General features: G+C 37.2%; 1 protein-coding gene across 1 annotated transcript; it reads right to left on the bottom strand.

Moving 5' to 3' along the window:
• Positions 1 to 12422: 12422 nt before the first annotated feature.
• LOC134227368 (aldo-keto reductase family 1 member B1-like) lies at positions 12423 to 13799 on the bottom strand. Its single transcript, XM_062708782.1, has 3 exons — positions 13613 to 13799; positions 13394 to 13536; positions 12423 to 13340 (listed from the first exon to the last, which is right to left on the bottom strand). The coding sequence occupies exons 1-3, from the start codon at positions 13685 to 13687 to the stop codon at positions 12602 to 12604; spliced, it is 957 nt and encodes a 318-aa protein (XP_062564766.1). The 5' UTR covers positions 13688 to 13799; the 3' UTR covers positions 12423 to 12601.
• Between the last annotated feature and the right edge of the window lie 410 nt (positions 13800 to 14209).

Below are 14209 nucleotides of genomic sequence, written 5' to 3'. Positions count from 1 at the left end.
ATCCTGACAAAAAGATCGGATCGTAGCTGGATAGCATTTTCGCACAAAGGCGGCAAATTCATCTTCCATATGGCCGGGGCTCAGCGAAACCGCCTCAAGCGTCTTTTTGACTGATTTTAATTATTTTGTTCATAGAATGAAAACCAAAAGTAATTCAATCAACTCATTCAAATATATTATATTAACAATATGGTTCACTTCGAGTTTTCCCATATGAGGTGAACCGGTCTAGGGCCGAAAACCTCGTTAATAAAGACAATAAAAAAAAAAAAAAAGAGTTTTCCCATACAACGAAATGGCGAACAATTTGCCGGTGATAACAACATCATCTAGCGAGCAAAGAGGAATCTAAACATGTTTTTTTTCTAGCTTGTGCTGGAAAACCCTCCTGCCATCTTCCGGTGAGTAGTCATACAGTTGTTCGATAACATTTTACAGTGTGGGGATGTCCATACATTTTTCAATAAATCGATTACCGGAATATCGACTTTGTTAAATGCAAACACTACTGTAAATATTTCGATGAAGCAGTGCAAAGCAGATAAACTACACCTTTGCTTCAATCGTTTAAACTGTGAAAGCCGTTCCGCAAACATTAAAATGATTGTTCCACTGTGAACATTTCTATCATTTTCTTCAGCAAGAAATTGATTAATTGTTTCTGCATACTATCGATATTATTCCATTCTTCTTCCTCTTCGGTGTCCTAAATTCCTACTGGAACTTAACACCTGCATTTCAACTTATTATGAATTGAAAACTTTTTGCTGCCCACCATTGATTGAATGAATATGTATCTTGAGTGGAAAGCCATGAAGATGACACTCATCCGATTGCGTTTTGTTATGTTGCGCTTATCATAATGGGTATGATTATTTTGTTACATTTAGACATGGAAAGTGAATTGAACAAGTCGCTTGGATTAAACGCGTCCAAACACCTTCGCTTAACTCACTTGAACGGACAGTAAGTTGAACATGTTCAACTCTATTGCAAGTAAATTACAATCAACTAAGTTGTTCAATTCACTTGCCCTTTCAAAACGTAGAATTACGGTGAGATATTTCGGTTAAACTTAATCACGCCTATTTTATTGTGCTTTCTCGATTTCGTATCCAATATCAGATATTTTTTGGGATTTAATAGATTATTTTTCGATACTTTCGTAAGAAAAACTAGTTGAACGTACCCGACCTTGCTCGGGATTATACTACAGTCGCTCTCCACATCTCGATATTGAAGGGACCATCGAGATAGGGAGAGATCGAGGAATGGAAGGAAAATTTAAATGGGTACTAGATCCAAAACAGCTTGTTGCTATGAAAAACGACAACAAAACAGTTTTGGAGACGAGCCAGCCTAGGGCTGAAAGTCTCCTTAACAAAGACAAAAAAAAAACAACAAAACAAATATCATTACTTATTGTTGATCTGTATTGTTATCGTCCAAATATGGTCTAGTAGCCTAAAAATTTGAACATATCGACATAAGGAGAGTGAATCCAGAACAAAATACGATTACAACACATCGGGATAGAAAGATTTCGAGATAGGGAAGTTATCGAGATGTAGAAAGCCAAAATGTATGTAGATTGAAGGGACCGAGGAAACCATCGACATAGGGAGAGATATCGAGATATAGAACATCGAGATTTATAGAGTCGCCTATATTTTGCATTCTTACTGTCAATTGTTGAGTTCATTCAGCGCCGCATTCCAGATCATTTTTAGCACGATCGTATTGGGTTTCCTTACAACTATTTTCACAATTTCTCAACTTTCTCCTCAAAATTTAGTGATATTTTATAGCACAGCAGTCCTCAAGACGAATCGATTAATGAGAAACCCGTACAAATCGATCAACCCGTTCGTGAGTTATATTGCCTCAAAGGAAATGCAAACTCATTTTTATATAGAGAGATTGTACCACAAACGTTATTATGTTTGAATTGTATTTATATCAGACGCTCATATCGGGCAGTTTGTTCACAAAATTTCGTTTCTCTCTGTCAAATCATATTCAAAAATTGATAACAATTTGGGAATTCTCAAAAATGGGATTATGCATGCGAGCTTATTATTAGCATCGCTAATACTTTCACTACGTGAAAATATAGCTCTTATGGGCCAAACAAAATGAATACGTTTGCGTGCGTTTTGACAGTTTTCCCATGGGAAAACTGTCAAAACGAACGCAAACGTATCCATTGTGTTTGACCCTTTAAGCTTTCTTTTCATGGCTATTTGAAAAAAATCTACCCAGGGGTCCCAAACAACTTTTTTTCTCCCTTAAACGGAACCTTTCAGTTGTAAAACAGTCAATTATTTACCACGTTACTACTAAATGAGTTTCCTTGATTTTTTTCTTCCAATCATCATATAAAAAATTTAGGAGGAATCGATTATTACCAAGTTATAGTCTAAATAACTTGTTTATTGAAGCTCAAACGTTAAAGAGCATAACGAAGCCAAACTTGATAATTGTATGTAATCCTCTGAAAATAGCTGAGAAACGCTTGGATGGAGATTATGCACTGGTTCGATATCTTTTTTACACATATACCCAATTCTTTCTCAACACCTGCCAAAATTGAAACTTGTTATGCGAATGAATAAGTTTAACTGGTGTCATAAAATTATTCAAAACGATTGATCATGCTAAACAATAATCTACCATAGTAATATAAAAGCCTTCCTTAGCCATACAAGTTTTATTCCGTTCTAGGGATGGTTTTCAAGATCAATTTATAAGATCTAATAATAAAACCCAATATTACACGACATTAGGGGCCCTCCTTAGCCGTGCTGTAAGACGCGGCTACAAAGCAAGACCATGCTGAGGGTGGCTGGGTTCCATTCCCGGTGCCGGTCTAGACAATTTTCGGATTGGAAATTGACTCGACTTACCTGGGCATAAAAGTATCATCGTGTTAGCCTCATGATATACGAATGCAAAAATGGTAACTTGGCTTAGAAACCTCGCAGTTAATAACTGTGGAAGTGCTTAATGAATACTAAGCTGTGAGGCGGCTCTGTCCCAGTGTGGGGATGTAATGCCAATAAGAAGAAGAAATTACACGACAACTTCCCGATGACCACTATAAGTGTAAAATATGGCCAAGTGGCCCTCTCTAGATGACCACTATAAACCTATTTGTAAGAGTATTTAGGGAAAAAAAAGGGAATTTGGCTGCCGTAGCTGTGTAAAGTGTAAAGTGTAACAAAACATAAGTAAATTGATCAGGGTCACTTCCTTGCTGTTAAAAAATACCAGTGAGTTTAACCATTGCCTAGCGGTAATGTTTGCTAGTCAAATGTTGAATTCAATAAATTCGGCTCCGTAAGTGTGTGTGTATAACGATCGTCATATGTTGGGTAGTTTAATTATAACGTGTATCGAACTTTTTGGACGCGAGTTGGCGCCACATGTGGGGTCGCAGAATTTCGTGAGAGTGAATCATATTGTTAATATATTATGCATCTCGAGATAAAATAGAATACTGCGGCTTCCTGCTGGTTGCTTCTCAGGTAATCGCAACGGTCACTAAACACAACAGTGTCGATGAAAATCTCACCCACTGTATGCACTTGCCATGATAAATACTCTCCATGTACTCAGTGACTCCGGTTGCCTCTCACTAAAACAATCGAACACTGCTGTCATTTCGCGAAAAGCACGTGGTTTTGTTTTGAGCGAGAAAATTTTGCCTATCTTTTAACACGGCGGCTATCTTGACGTTTACCTTCGCAGTCGAGCCTGCGAGTGTAAGACCGCCGCAGCATTCTAGAAAAAGATTTGCGCGACAATAGTATATTTGATAAAAGTGTTGCAGTCAAATGAGCAAACAGCAACATGGTTTGCGAAACAGAGAGCGAGTAGGTACAATGCTAGAAGAATGTTAACTTCCACAGCAACCTCGTATAGCTCTCCAACTGCTTCAGCGTGCGTCAATTTCGATATGGTGCACCAGAATGGTCCCGCCGGATACAGTTCAACGAGCTATATCAAATTTATTATACATTTCCACAAACATATGCCTACCACACTTCTGCTACAACATTTGATTTTCCGTTTGCATTCGATTAAACATAATCGATTAAGTTTGCAAAAAAAACATCAAGCATCCCTATTTTTTTCATGATGACATTTTGAAGTGTGTGTAAAACGATAGTCATATTTTGGGTAGTTCGATTTACGTGTGTATCGATCCTTTTGGACGCGAGTTGGCGCCACATGTGGTGTCGCCAAAATTTCGTGAGAGTGAATCATATTGTTAATATAGTATATTTGACTCATTCGTACATTAAATTTGTTGTTGGGTATCCTCAATTATAGGGTAGAAGGATCGATACGATTTGTGATCAATTGGATCTGTTACACGAAAATTTGTACTAGAAAATGGGTATTTTTTCATTGACGCTTGGTGCGATTTGGCTGAACCCCGACCATATTTTGGTCCTATCAAAAACTGAAGCTCCAAGTGCAGTCTTACCGGTGTCAATGTCCTCGTCATCTGACTGCGCTGATTTTTCAAAGGAAGGATCTATTTTAACTTCCTTTACATTCCGCGCATATTGTATTCCTGTCTTACTTACTACAACCACTTTTGCACCTTCTCTAGACACAAATCTGAAGCACTACGGCAAAAAAATTGAATCCTTTTTGGAACGTTTCTGGCGAGGTATATGTTATGGTCACTCCTGATGGAATCCATGTTTCAAAGTGCTCGCGTTTTCGGGGGCACACCACTCGATACGGAAGCAACGCACAACTGCCATTTTTATTATTTCACGCATGCTGCGACGCAGCAAAGCTAAATCAACAAAAATGACAGTTGTGCGCCGCCTCCGTATCGAGTGGTGTGCCCCCGAAAACGCGAGCACTTTGAAACTTGGATTCCATCAGGAGTGACCTTAAAGTCCCTGGATAATGCACTGATAAAACACTGGAGCAGATCAAATAGATATGCAGATCAACCGCTTAACAACTTTTTACATCCGAAAAGTGCGTAAGCTTTTAATGGAATGTTCATTAAAGTCTAATTCTTTTTTGGAAGCAACCATTTATGTGAACTTACCGTAAATACTTAAATTAAATATTAAGAAAAATTTAACTTTTTTTTTAGCAAACTTCGCTATATTCAAATGAAAACAAGTCACGGTTGCGTGAGGATACGTGATAAGTTTTTTTGTGGGGCTTATTAAGGAAACTTCAATATTTCCAACTCTGACAATTTTGTTGCTTGATCGTGTTCGGAACCTAATCAAAAGTTTTATTTTGTAAATCATATTATTATAAAAAGGTAGAAAAAAGCTACCAATTAATATCATCATTAAGGATCACCTGAAAACAATTTTAGATCGAATCATGCTTGAAAACGTTTTACATACCCTCATTAATGGTACCTATGTTGACTTTCATCTTGAAAATCATTAAAAAACCAGAAAAACACGATAAAACGTAAACATTTTTTTTGGTTAAATATCTTGGCTGTGCATATGCACAGCATATGTTTCGAAATGGACAATTTGATATGAAATTTGCGAAAAAGAATCCACGTGTCTTGGAGGGACTCGAACCCTCAACCTCCTACTCTCTAGATAGGCGTGTTAACCCCTACACAACAAGACCACTTAAAGGTCACGTTTGCGGAAAAGCCATCAGAATCCGAGTACCAACCTCCACCGCGGTTAGCTCTCTTTTTTGCAAATTGAATATCTTTCGGATGCTTGATTTGCCCAATCTCCACATGTGCTTTACTGTTGTATATCCACAGTCAAGCGAGTGCACATTGTTTATTAAACAAGAGGATCGCACTCCATGCCCCCCAGTAACGAACTGGGCAGGACGGTATAGAATGCGAATTCAATCGCACTCTGTTGTGCCAAAGGCTTGCTTGGCTAAAGCATTTGATGAGTTTGATTGCCTTTACGTAAGCGGTCGCGTGTACTCAGACGACTAATGACGGTGAAAGACCGACACTTGATTACAATTAATTGCATATTATTCGGCAACTCGGCCGTACGAAAACCATTTTTTTGTTAAATATCTTGGCTGTGCATATGCACAGCATATGTTTCGAAATGGACAAATTGATATGAAATTTGCGAAAAAGAAGACACGTGGATGGTGGAGGTTGGTACTCGGATTCTGATGGCTTTTCCGCAAACGTGACCTTTAAGTGGTCTTGTTGTGTAGGGGTTATCACGCCTATCTAGAGAGTAGGAGGTTGAGGGTTCGAGTCCCTCCAAGACACGTGGATTCTTTTTCGCAAATTTCATATCAATTTGTCCATTTCGAAACATATGCTGTGCATATGCACAGCCAAGATATTTAACAAAAAAATGGTTTTCGTACGGCCTAGTTGCCGAATAATATGCAATTAATTTTTTTTTGGACAATTGCGATAAAATTAGCATGTGAATTATGGTGAAGTTTTAGCAACCACCATTGCTTACAATTAATCTAGATTGTTCCAAAATTTCCATGGCAAGTTAGTATTACTATTTGAGAGTACAAAAACAAAAAATAATATGGGAATATCTAAAAAATTGTTTTTGACTTTTGGCCAGGATTGTGCTGAAATACTCCTCAGTGCGGCGGCGGCGTGGATGGAAGTCCAAATTTGTTATTGTGTTCGATTGTTTGATTGTTTTTCAGGAGTTGATTTTTTTCAGGAAAACCTTTTCTAGTTCTAGTTTTTTTTCTTAATTTCCACGGAAATATTTTCGGAATCTCCAACGAAAATTATTCAAAATTTCCGCGAGTAATTCTTTGGACATTAACAGGAAATTCTAAGGAATGTTCGTGAAAAATTCTTCGTTATTTTTACCGGAAATACTTCGGAAGTTTAACGGCAATTTCTTCGGGATTGCTAATGGAATTTCTTTGGAATTATCAATGGAAAACCTTCGGAATTCCTGAAGAAACTGTTGGAAGTTTCTTCGGGAAATTATTCGAATTTCCCATATTCTTCGAGTCTCCATAAAAAAATCCTCGCAATTTCCGTTTGTAGTTTTCATAAAAATTTATCCGAAATTTTCACTGAAAATTATTTAGATTCATCACGGAAAATTATTCGCAAATTTTTGAAAATGTCCGTAGGAACCTCTTTGTATTTTCCATAGAAAAATGCTTTAAATTTGTAAGTTTTTTTTTCAAAATTTCGGAAAAAATCTACGATAGTATACTAAGGAAAAGAGGGTTTGAAAATGTGAAAATTTGGTCTACGTGGTTCGTCTACGGTCTACTGGGGCGATTTGACCAATGACACAAATTTTACACAATCTTACTCGGTCACTAAGTAAATGGAAGCCAGACAGGATCGCCAAAATGTGTCACTCCAAATAGTAGAAGCATAAGTAATAGAACGTTAATGGTGCTGTAGTCATTTATAATGTTTTCCCAAATTAGATTTCAATAAGCTGAATTTGGCTATGTATTATGCATAATGTTGTAGGGAATGTTTTGTTTGTAGATGCGTACCCGAACGCCACAGAGATCTGGCAAGAAGGGGGTCGAGTCATGGCTTGCGATTCATCGATTTTCTCGCTGATGTGTGAACCTATAAAAACACGTTGGGGGAAACTGACTTAAACCCCACAGTAATCAGGAATAAATAAAATTATTTCTACAGAATTGTACCATCCGTTACATACTTTTTCTCCTTCCTGGCATTGCATCCCCCACTGGGACATTTCCGCCTCACATGTATTGAATAATATCCTGACTTTTCAGTCAGTCAGAGTTGTTTATTGTTCATTGCTTGTGTCCGTTTCAGGAGGAAGTGTCCAGGGTTTCAGTAAGGGTCCCTCCGATCCCCGAGTAACGGTTTACACCTATGATAATAGCCTCATGCTAATTTGAAAAAGGTCTCTACTGTTATTGTAATCAAACGTGGATACTTCGTTGAGCAAATTGAAACATTTTTCCAATGGATTTGTCCAAATACAGTGCGATGTCGATTTATATAGTATACGGAAAGTTGACAGGAACGACGTGCAGGGACATAAATAGAAATTCGACGACATTGAAATTCCTAAATGTGAAATTAAATTCAACTCCATTATTATTGACGACGATCTTCAGCTTGTCCCGTCTTAAAAATGTGAGGCGAAGGCAATACCAAAGAACTCGCGATCCCGTCTTGAAAGTTATTTGGCGTGATTTGCAAAATGAAATTCGCTATTCTACGAAATATCAACTTTGAGAATAATGTCTCAAAATTGGATCCCAGTTCGAAACCCTTTTGGAAATTAACGAAAATTCCTAAAAAACCTCAAAAGCCAATTACTGCGCTTAAAGAGGGAAATAAAATGTTATTAACAAATGGCGAAAAGGCCTAAAAATCTTGCTCATCAGTTCGAGAGTGCCCATAATTTTAGTCTAGGTCTCACTAGTCCAGTTGAAGATCAGGTCACACGGAGCTTCGAAGATATTCTCAATCAAGAGAATGTTTTTGACCCTTCGTTGGGAACTAATTTGGATGAAGTGAGATTTATCACTAGAAAATTAAAAAATATGAAAGCACCGGGTGATGATGATATTTCCTACATACTTATCAAAAAACTTCCTGAGAGCTCTTTATCCTTTTTGGTTAATTTATTTAACAAATGTTTTCAATTGGCATACTTCCCAGATAAATGGAAAAACGCCAAAGTTGTTCCAATTTTAAAGCCGGACAAAAATCCAGCTGAGGCTTTTAGTTATCGCCCAATCAGTTTGCTTTCCTCGATAAACAAACTGTTTGAAAAGATTATTTTAAATAGAATGATGGTTCATATTAATGACAATTCTATTTTTGCTGATGAGCAATTCGGTTTTCGCCATGGGCATTCAACCACTCATCAGTTATTAAGAGTTACGAAATTCATTCGGCTCAACAAATCTGAAGGATATTCGACTGGAGTTGCTCTTCTTGATATAGAGAAAGCATTTGACAGTGTTTGGCATGAAGGTTTGATTGTAAAATTGATGAATTTTAATTTTCCTCTGTACATTATTAAGCTGATCCAAAATTATTTATCAGATCGCTCAGATCAGGTAAACTATCCGAATTCTAAATCTGATAGATTACCTGTAAGAGCTGGTGTTCCCCAAGGCAGCATACTGGGGCCCATATTGTATAACATTTTTACTTCTGATTTACCTGATTTACCACCAGGGTGTCAAAAATCTTTGTTTGCAGATGACACTGGTCTCTCAGCCAAAGGGCGAAGCCTTCGTGTCATTTGTAGTAGATTGCAAAAAAGTTTGGATATTTTCTCCACTTATTTGCAAAAATGGAAAATTTCCCCGAATGCTTCCAAAACTCAGCTTATGATTTTCCCACATAAGCCGAGAGCTTCTTATTTGAAACCTTCTATCAGACATATTGTCACTATGAATGGGGTTCCAATTAATTGGTAAAGCTAAATATTTAGGTCTTCTGCTAGATCAAAAATAAACTTTTAAAAATCACATTGAAGGCATTCAAGCCATATGTAACAAATATATGAACCGGTGCCACCGTAAGTGGTACATGTTACATTGAGTAAATTTTACAGGAGACACATTTTTCCATAACTTTGAAAATAAAATTCAAATTAGCAATTTTGTGCATCTCAACTGTACCAACGTGTTATGACTGATGTGCCTAAAGGTAGTAAAGATAAATATACGAGCTTTCTTGACAAATTTAAATTTTTTGGAACAAAATGCACATGTACCACTATTAATGGGAACAAAATTCAACAGGAACCAAAAATCGTCTCCAGTAAAAGTGGTACATGAACATTTATAAAATTATTTCAAACGGCAGTAAACCATATTGAAATTCAAAATAGGGCGAAAATATCCACGTTGTCAAATTTTCTTATCAATACGCTGATTTTAGTGAGTAGAACTGTACTTGAACCACTTTTCCTGGCAACGAAATTGCCATTGTGATATATACCAGAAATTAAAAATTGCATATCTCCAGATTTAGTTGTCAAAAATCACTTTTTCTTGATTTACACTTACTAGATCTTTGCTAACAGAAGCCGTTGGTGTAAAAAACGCAAAATCGACAAAAATGGTTTATGTACCACTTTCGCTGGCACCGGTTCAATATTAAGTGTCTATATCCACTTATAAACAGAACATCAAAACTTTGTCTTAAGATTTACAAACAAATTTTTAGACCTGCCATGTTGTATGCCGTGCCAATATGGACTAGTTGCTGCAATACCAGAATGAAGGCACTCCAGAGGATTCAAAATAAAATTTTGAAAATGATTCTGAAGTTGCCTCCGTGGTATAGTACCAATGAACTTCATAGATTTTCTAATATTGAGACAATGCAACAAATGTCCAACAAAATAAATTCCAATTTTAGCCAAAAATCGTTGCAATCTTCTATTGCAACGATTAACTCCTTGTACCCTTAGTATAAAAATGTTAAGTTTAGTTTAAGTTGAAAACATTGTAATTGAAAAACATTGACCAGAAAATCCCTAAAAAATGATAAATTTATGTTCAAAAATAATAATTCCTATAACTCCAGCGCAGCCTTAAAATAAAATGGCCGAGAAATGAATGAATTCCAACCGCGTAAAAAAGCTGGGTGTATACAAACACCCAGCTTTTTTTACGCGGTTGTAATTCATTCATATTTTGGTTAATCTGAACGTTTATAGCTATTTAAATACCACCTTAATTTTCTTTGAAAATCTTAAAATATTGTTTTATTGGCGCTAAAGTAAATCATAAATAAACATCGATTAGGCGACGTAAAAACGAAGGCTCGACATTGCCATTGACGCGTTTCAGAGCACCTTGCTGTGAATTTAAAATGCCTCTGTTTCACCTCCGATTCCAATCTCTGGAGTTTTAACAACTCTAGTGCTTGGTATAACTATACGCATAATGAATTTGATGTGACTGTTGATGATCAATTTGAAGAAACTAATTAAAAATGTGTTGACATAAAGATCTTTTTTGATTCCAAAACCTAACACTATGAGAATGTGAACAAGATAATATACCATATGTAACCCAAAAAAAATAGTAAGAACTTGAAGAAAGTTCAAAAAGTTCCAGTAATTATAAGCAAACCAGGTTTGCTTATAATTACTGGAACAGTTGTTTGAAATATAAATAGTTGAAATTGAACATAAATTGAACTAAGTTCACGATAGTTTCACGGAGCCGATTTAGTAAAGACAACAGTAAAGATGTCTCTGATGATCTATCGATGATGAGACAAATGATCGTGCTCGTGAGATTAAATTAACAAGCCAAAATTTGACAACAAAATATAACAATGTTATGAAGAAAATTTGTCGAGTAGTATGGAATTTTAAGCCGATTGAAAATTGATTTGACTATTGCTTGTTGTGCAAATAAATCATCTTTTGCCGGCTAGACTTGAATGCCCAACAAACACAAGAATCCCCATTTTTTATAACTTTAGCCCAGTTAGCGAACTGTTGCTGTATAGCATCATCAATAGTAGTCAGAAGCTTCTTTTCTCCCCAACAATATTCACAAGGACACCTGGAGGTCACCTAATTCTATATACATAAAAATGAATTACTGTCTGTCTGAGCCTTATAGACTCGGAAACTACTGAACTGGCGTGAAAATTTGTATGTATAGAGGTTTTGGGGCCGGGGAAGGTTTTTAAGATGGTCTGAGACCCCTCCCCGCTTTGAAAAGGGGGGCTCCCATACAAATGAAACACCAATTTCTTCATAACTCGAGATCTAATCAGAGAATAAATCAATTTTAGGCGAAACGAAGTTCGGCGGGTCTGCTAGTAAGAAATAAAAAACAAATCGACACAAAACGCGTCGAGGCCAAACACTGCGGTTCAATATCGAGCGTGTGGGGTTTGAGTAAGATTGAGCGTGTGTTCATAGATTCACACCTCAGCGTGTCAATCCGCGAGCAGCAAGCCATGACTCTTCTTGACAGATCTCCGTGGCGTATAGGTACACGCATCCACGGAGAGCCACTGCCATATTATTTCGTTCCGGCCATTTTGGGTCACACTGGACTGGGTCACTCCAAGATGACTGACTACGCGCAAAGCTGGAAGTGGCACTCCCGACAGGAGAGCAGCTAGCCACGGCTTCTTTTGAAGATGGCTGGAGAGATATTCGATCTGCCATTGGTTGGCACCGTAGCTACTGCACTAGGCACGGCGGCCTCAGATCAGAGAAACGTTAGCAAATGGTAACAATTAGAGGTACTTAAAATCGAAGAAAATGTGTAATTCCTGAAATTTTGGGTAAATATTGTATTTCATTGTAAGACACAAGTACTCTTTGTGCTATGAAAGTGCTCGCTTGTCAATTCTCCTGTGCCTCAGGAATATGAACATTAGAATGTTATAAATAAGCACTATATTTTAACTTGTCTATCTCAGAATATTCACATTCATGATTTAGAAAGATATGTTTTCGAATTTTGGCCATTTATTTTTTTTTACAATTAATTTTATGCTTAAAAACATGCCAATAAAATTTCGGAAAATATTTAGTTCTTTTTTACATGATACTTTAGACATATGTAATAAGTTGATAAGAACTGTTTGTATGTATATTTATTTTGATGCTGTATCGATCCTCTTGTTTAGTTATTCCTCCTTTTCGAATGGATGATGTGGATGTCCGAATGCACCAAACTCCGGACAGATCCGTTCATTACGTTCCAGCGCAGCTAGATTTTTAATATCGTCCCCGTCCAGTGTGAAGTTGAACACCTCAAAGTTCGAGGCGATCCTAGACTTGGTAACCGATTTAGGAATCACTACGTGACCAAGCTCAATCTGGTAGCGTATAAGAATCTGGGCCGGCTCTTTGCCATGCTTATCGGCAATTTTTTTCAGGGTTGGATCATCCAGCAGTACGATGTCATCCTTTTTCACCCACGGTCTAGCCGGGGATCCTAAGGGACTGTAGGCTGTTACAATAATTTCTTTTTCAGTACAGAATGTTGTTAACTTGGACTGGTGCAGATATGCATGGACCTCAATCTGATTACACGCTGGTTTGATGCGAGCAACATCCAATACCCGTTGAATCTGCTTTGAGTTGAAATTCGATAAGCCAATATTTTTTACCAGCCCTGCGTCGACCAACTTTTCCATTTCTTTCCAAGTATCCACATAGTCGGCATCGGAAAAGATAAAAGTTTTGCCATCAGGTCCCAATGGGAACAGACTATCGCCTTCCTTGTACGCTACAGGCCAATGGATCAGATATAGATCCAGATAAGCAAGTTTAAGGTTCTTTAAAGTGACCTTCAAGGCACCTTCCACCAAATCTGGACGATGGAATGTATTCCACAGTTTGCTTGTAACAAATACGTCCTCGCTGAAAATAGCATTTAGTTAACATTCACCTTATCTGAGCATGAACTTCGGTACCGTTTGATTGTTCCATCCTTAATTTTGGCAGCTATTCCATCCCCAACTTCGTCTTCATTTTGATACACATGAGCACAATCAATATGCCGGTAGCCGATATCAATTGCATCTTTGACTGCTTGCGCTACCACACCAGGAGGAGACTGTCGAATCAAATTTTGATAAATTTATGAGTTGTTAAATCGCATTATATTATTGTCAGTCAATTTAGAAACATACATTCCATGTCCCGAGGCCAATCATCGGAATGCTGTTTCCATTGCTGAAAATTGCATTGGGAACTTTGGCTGCCATGTTGACTAGTTGACTAGAATGAACGAAAGAAATTGCAAAAAAATAATCAAAAGTACGAGTTTACAAGAAAACAAGTTCAGTTTCAACCGCTGCCCAAAATAAACTGATCGGGATACGGTGAAGGGTGCTTCAGATGTGTTAGAAATTAATCTCTTTGCACATGTAACAAGAGTGTACGTACATACGCATCTAGTATATACACAAGTCTACTAATGTAGTAATCTAACCAGACTGTGAGATAATGAACAGTTGTTGAGCACACATTTGATTTCTACAATGCAACGATTGGTAGTGACAAATAAAGCAATTTTTTCAATAGGTGCTTTTTCGGATTCGTGACAGGTGACAATTTTATAACTGAAAAGCTAAATGAAGAATTTATTGATGTGAATAATAGAAAACCTCCAAATTTAGAAACATCGCTTTTTGCGTGAAAAAAGATTAGGGTAACCGGTCCCTTAGTGGAGGTAGTGGGGTTTGAATGAGATTTATCATAATTATACACTTTACGATGGTTTCATT

The sequence above is a fragment of the Armigeres subalbatus genome, chromosome 3 (genome assembly GCF_024139115.2).
Source record: "Armigeres subalbatus isolate Guangzhou_Male chromosome 3, GZ_Asu_2, whole genome shotgun sequence".
In the NCBI taxonomy this organism is placed as follows: Eukaryota; Metazoa; Arthropoda; class Insecta; order Diptera; family Culicidae; genus Armigeres; species Armigeres subalbatus.
Note: the sequence above shows the minus strand (reverse complement) of the source record. Positions and strands in the feature narration are given on the sequence as shown.

Bases quoted from the DNA above. Each gene is read 5' to 3' on its own strand.
- LOC134227368 (XM_062708782.1), bottom strand. From the start codon at position 13,687: ATGGCAGCCAAAGTTCCCAATGCAATTTTCAGCAATGGAAACAGCATT. The intron at 13,537-13,612 runs GTATGTTTCTAA...TTGATTCGACAG, and splicing joins TTGGCCTCGGGACATGGAAT to TCTCCTCCTGGTGTGGTAGC. The intron at 13,341-13,393 runs GTACCGAAGTTC...TGCTATTTTCAG, and splicing joins AAGGATGGAACAATCAAACG to CGAGGACGTATTTGTTACAA.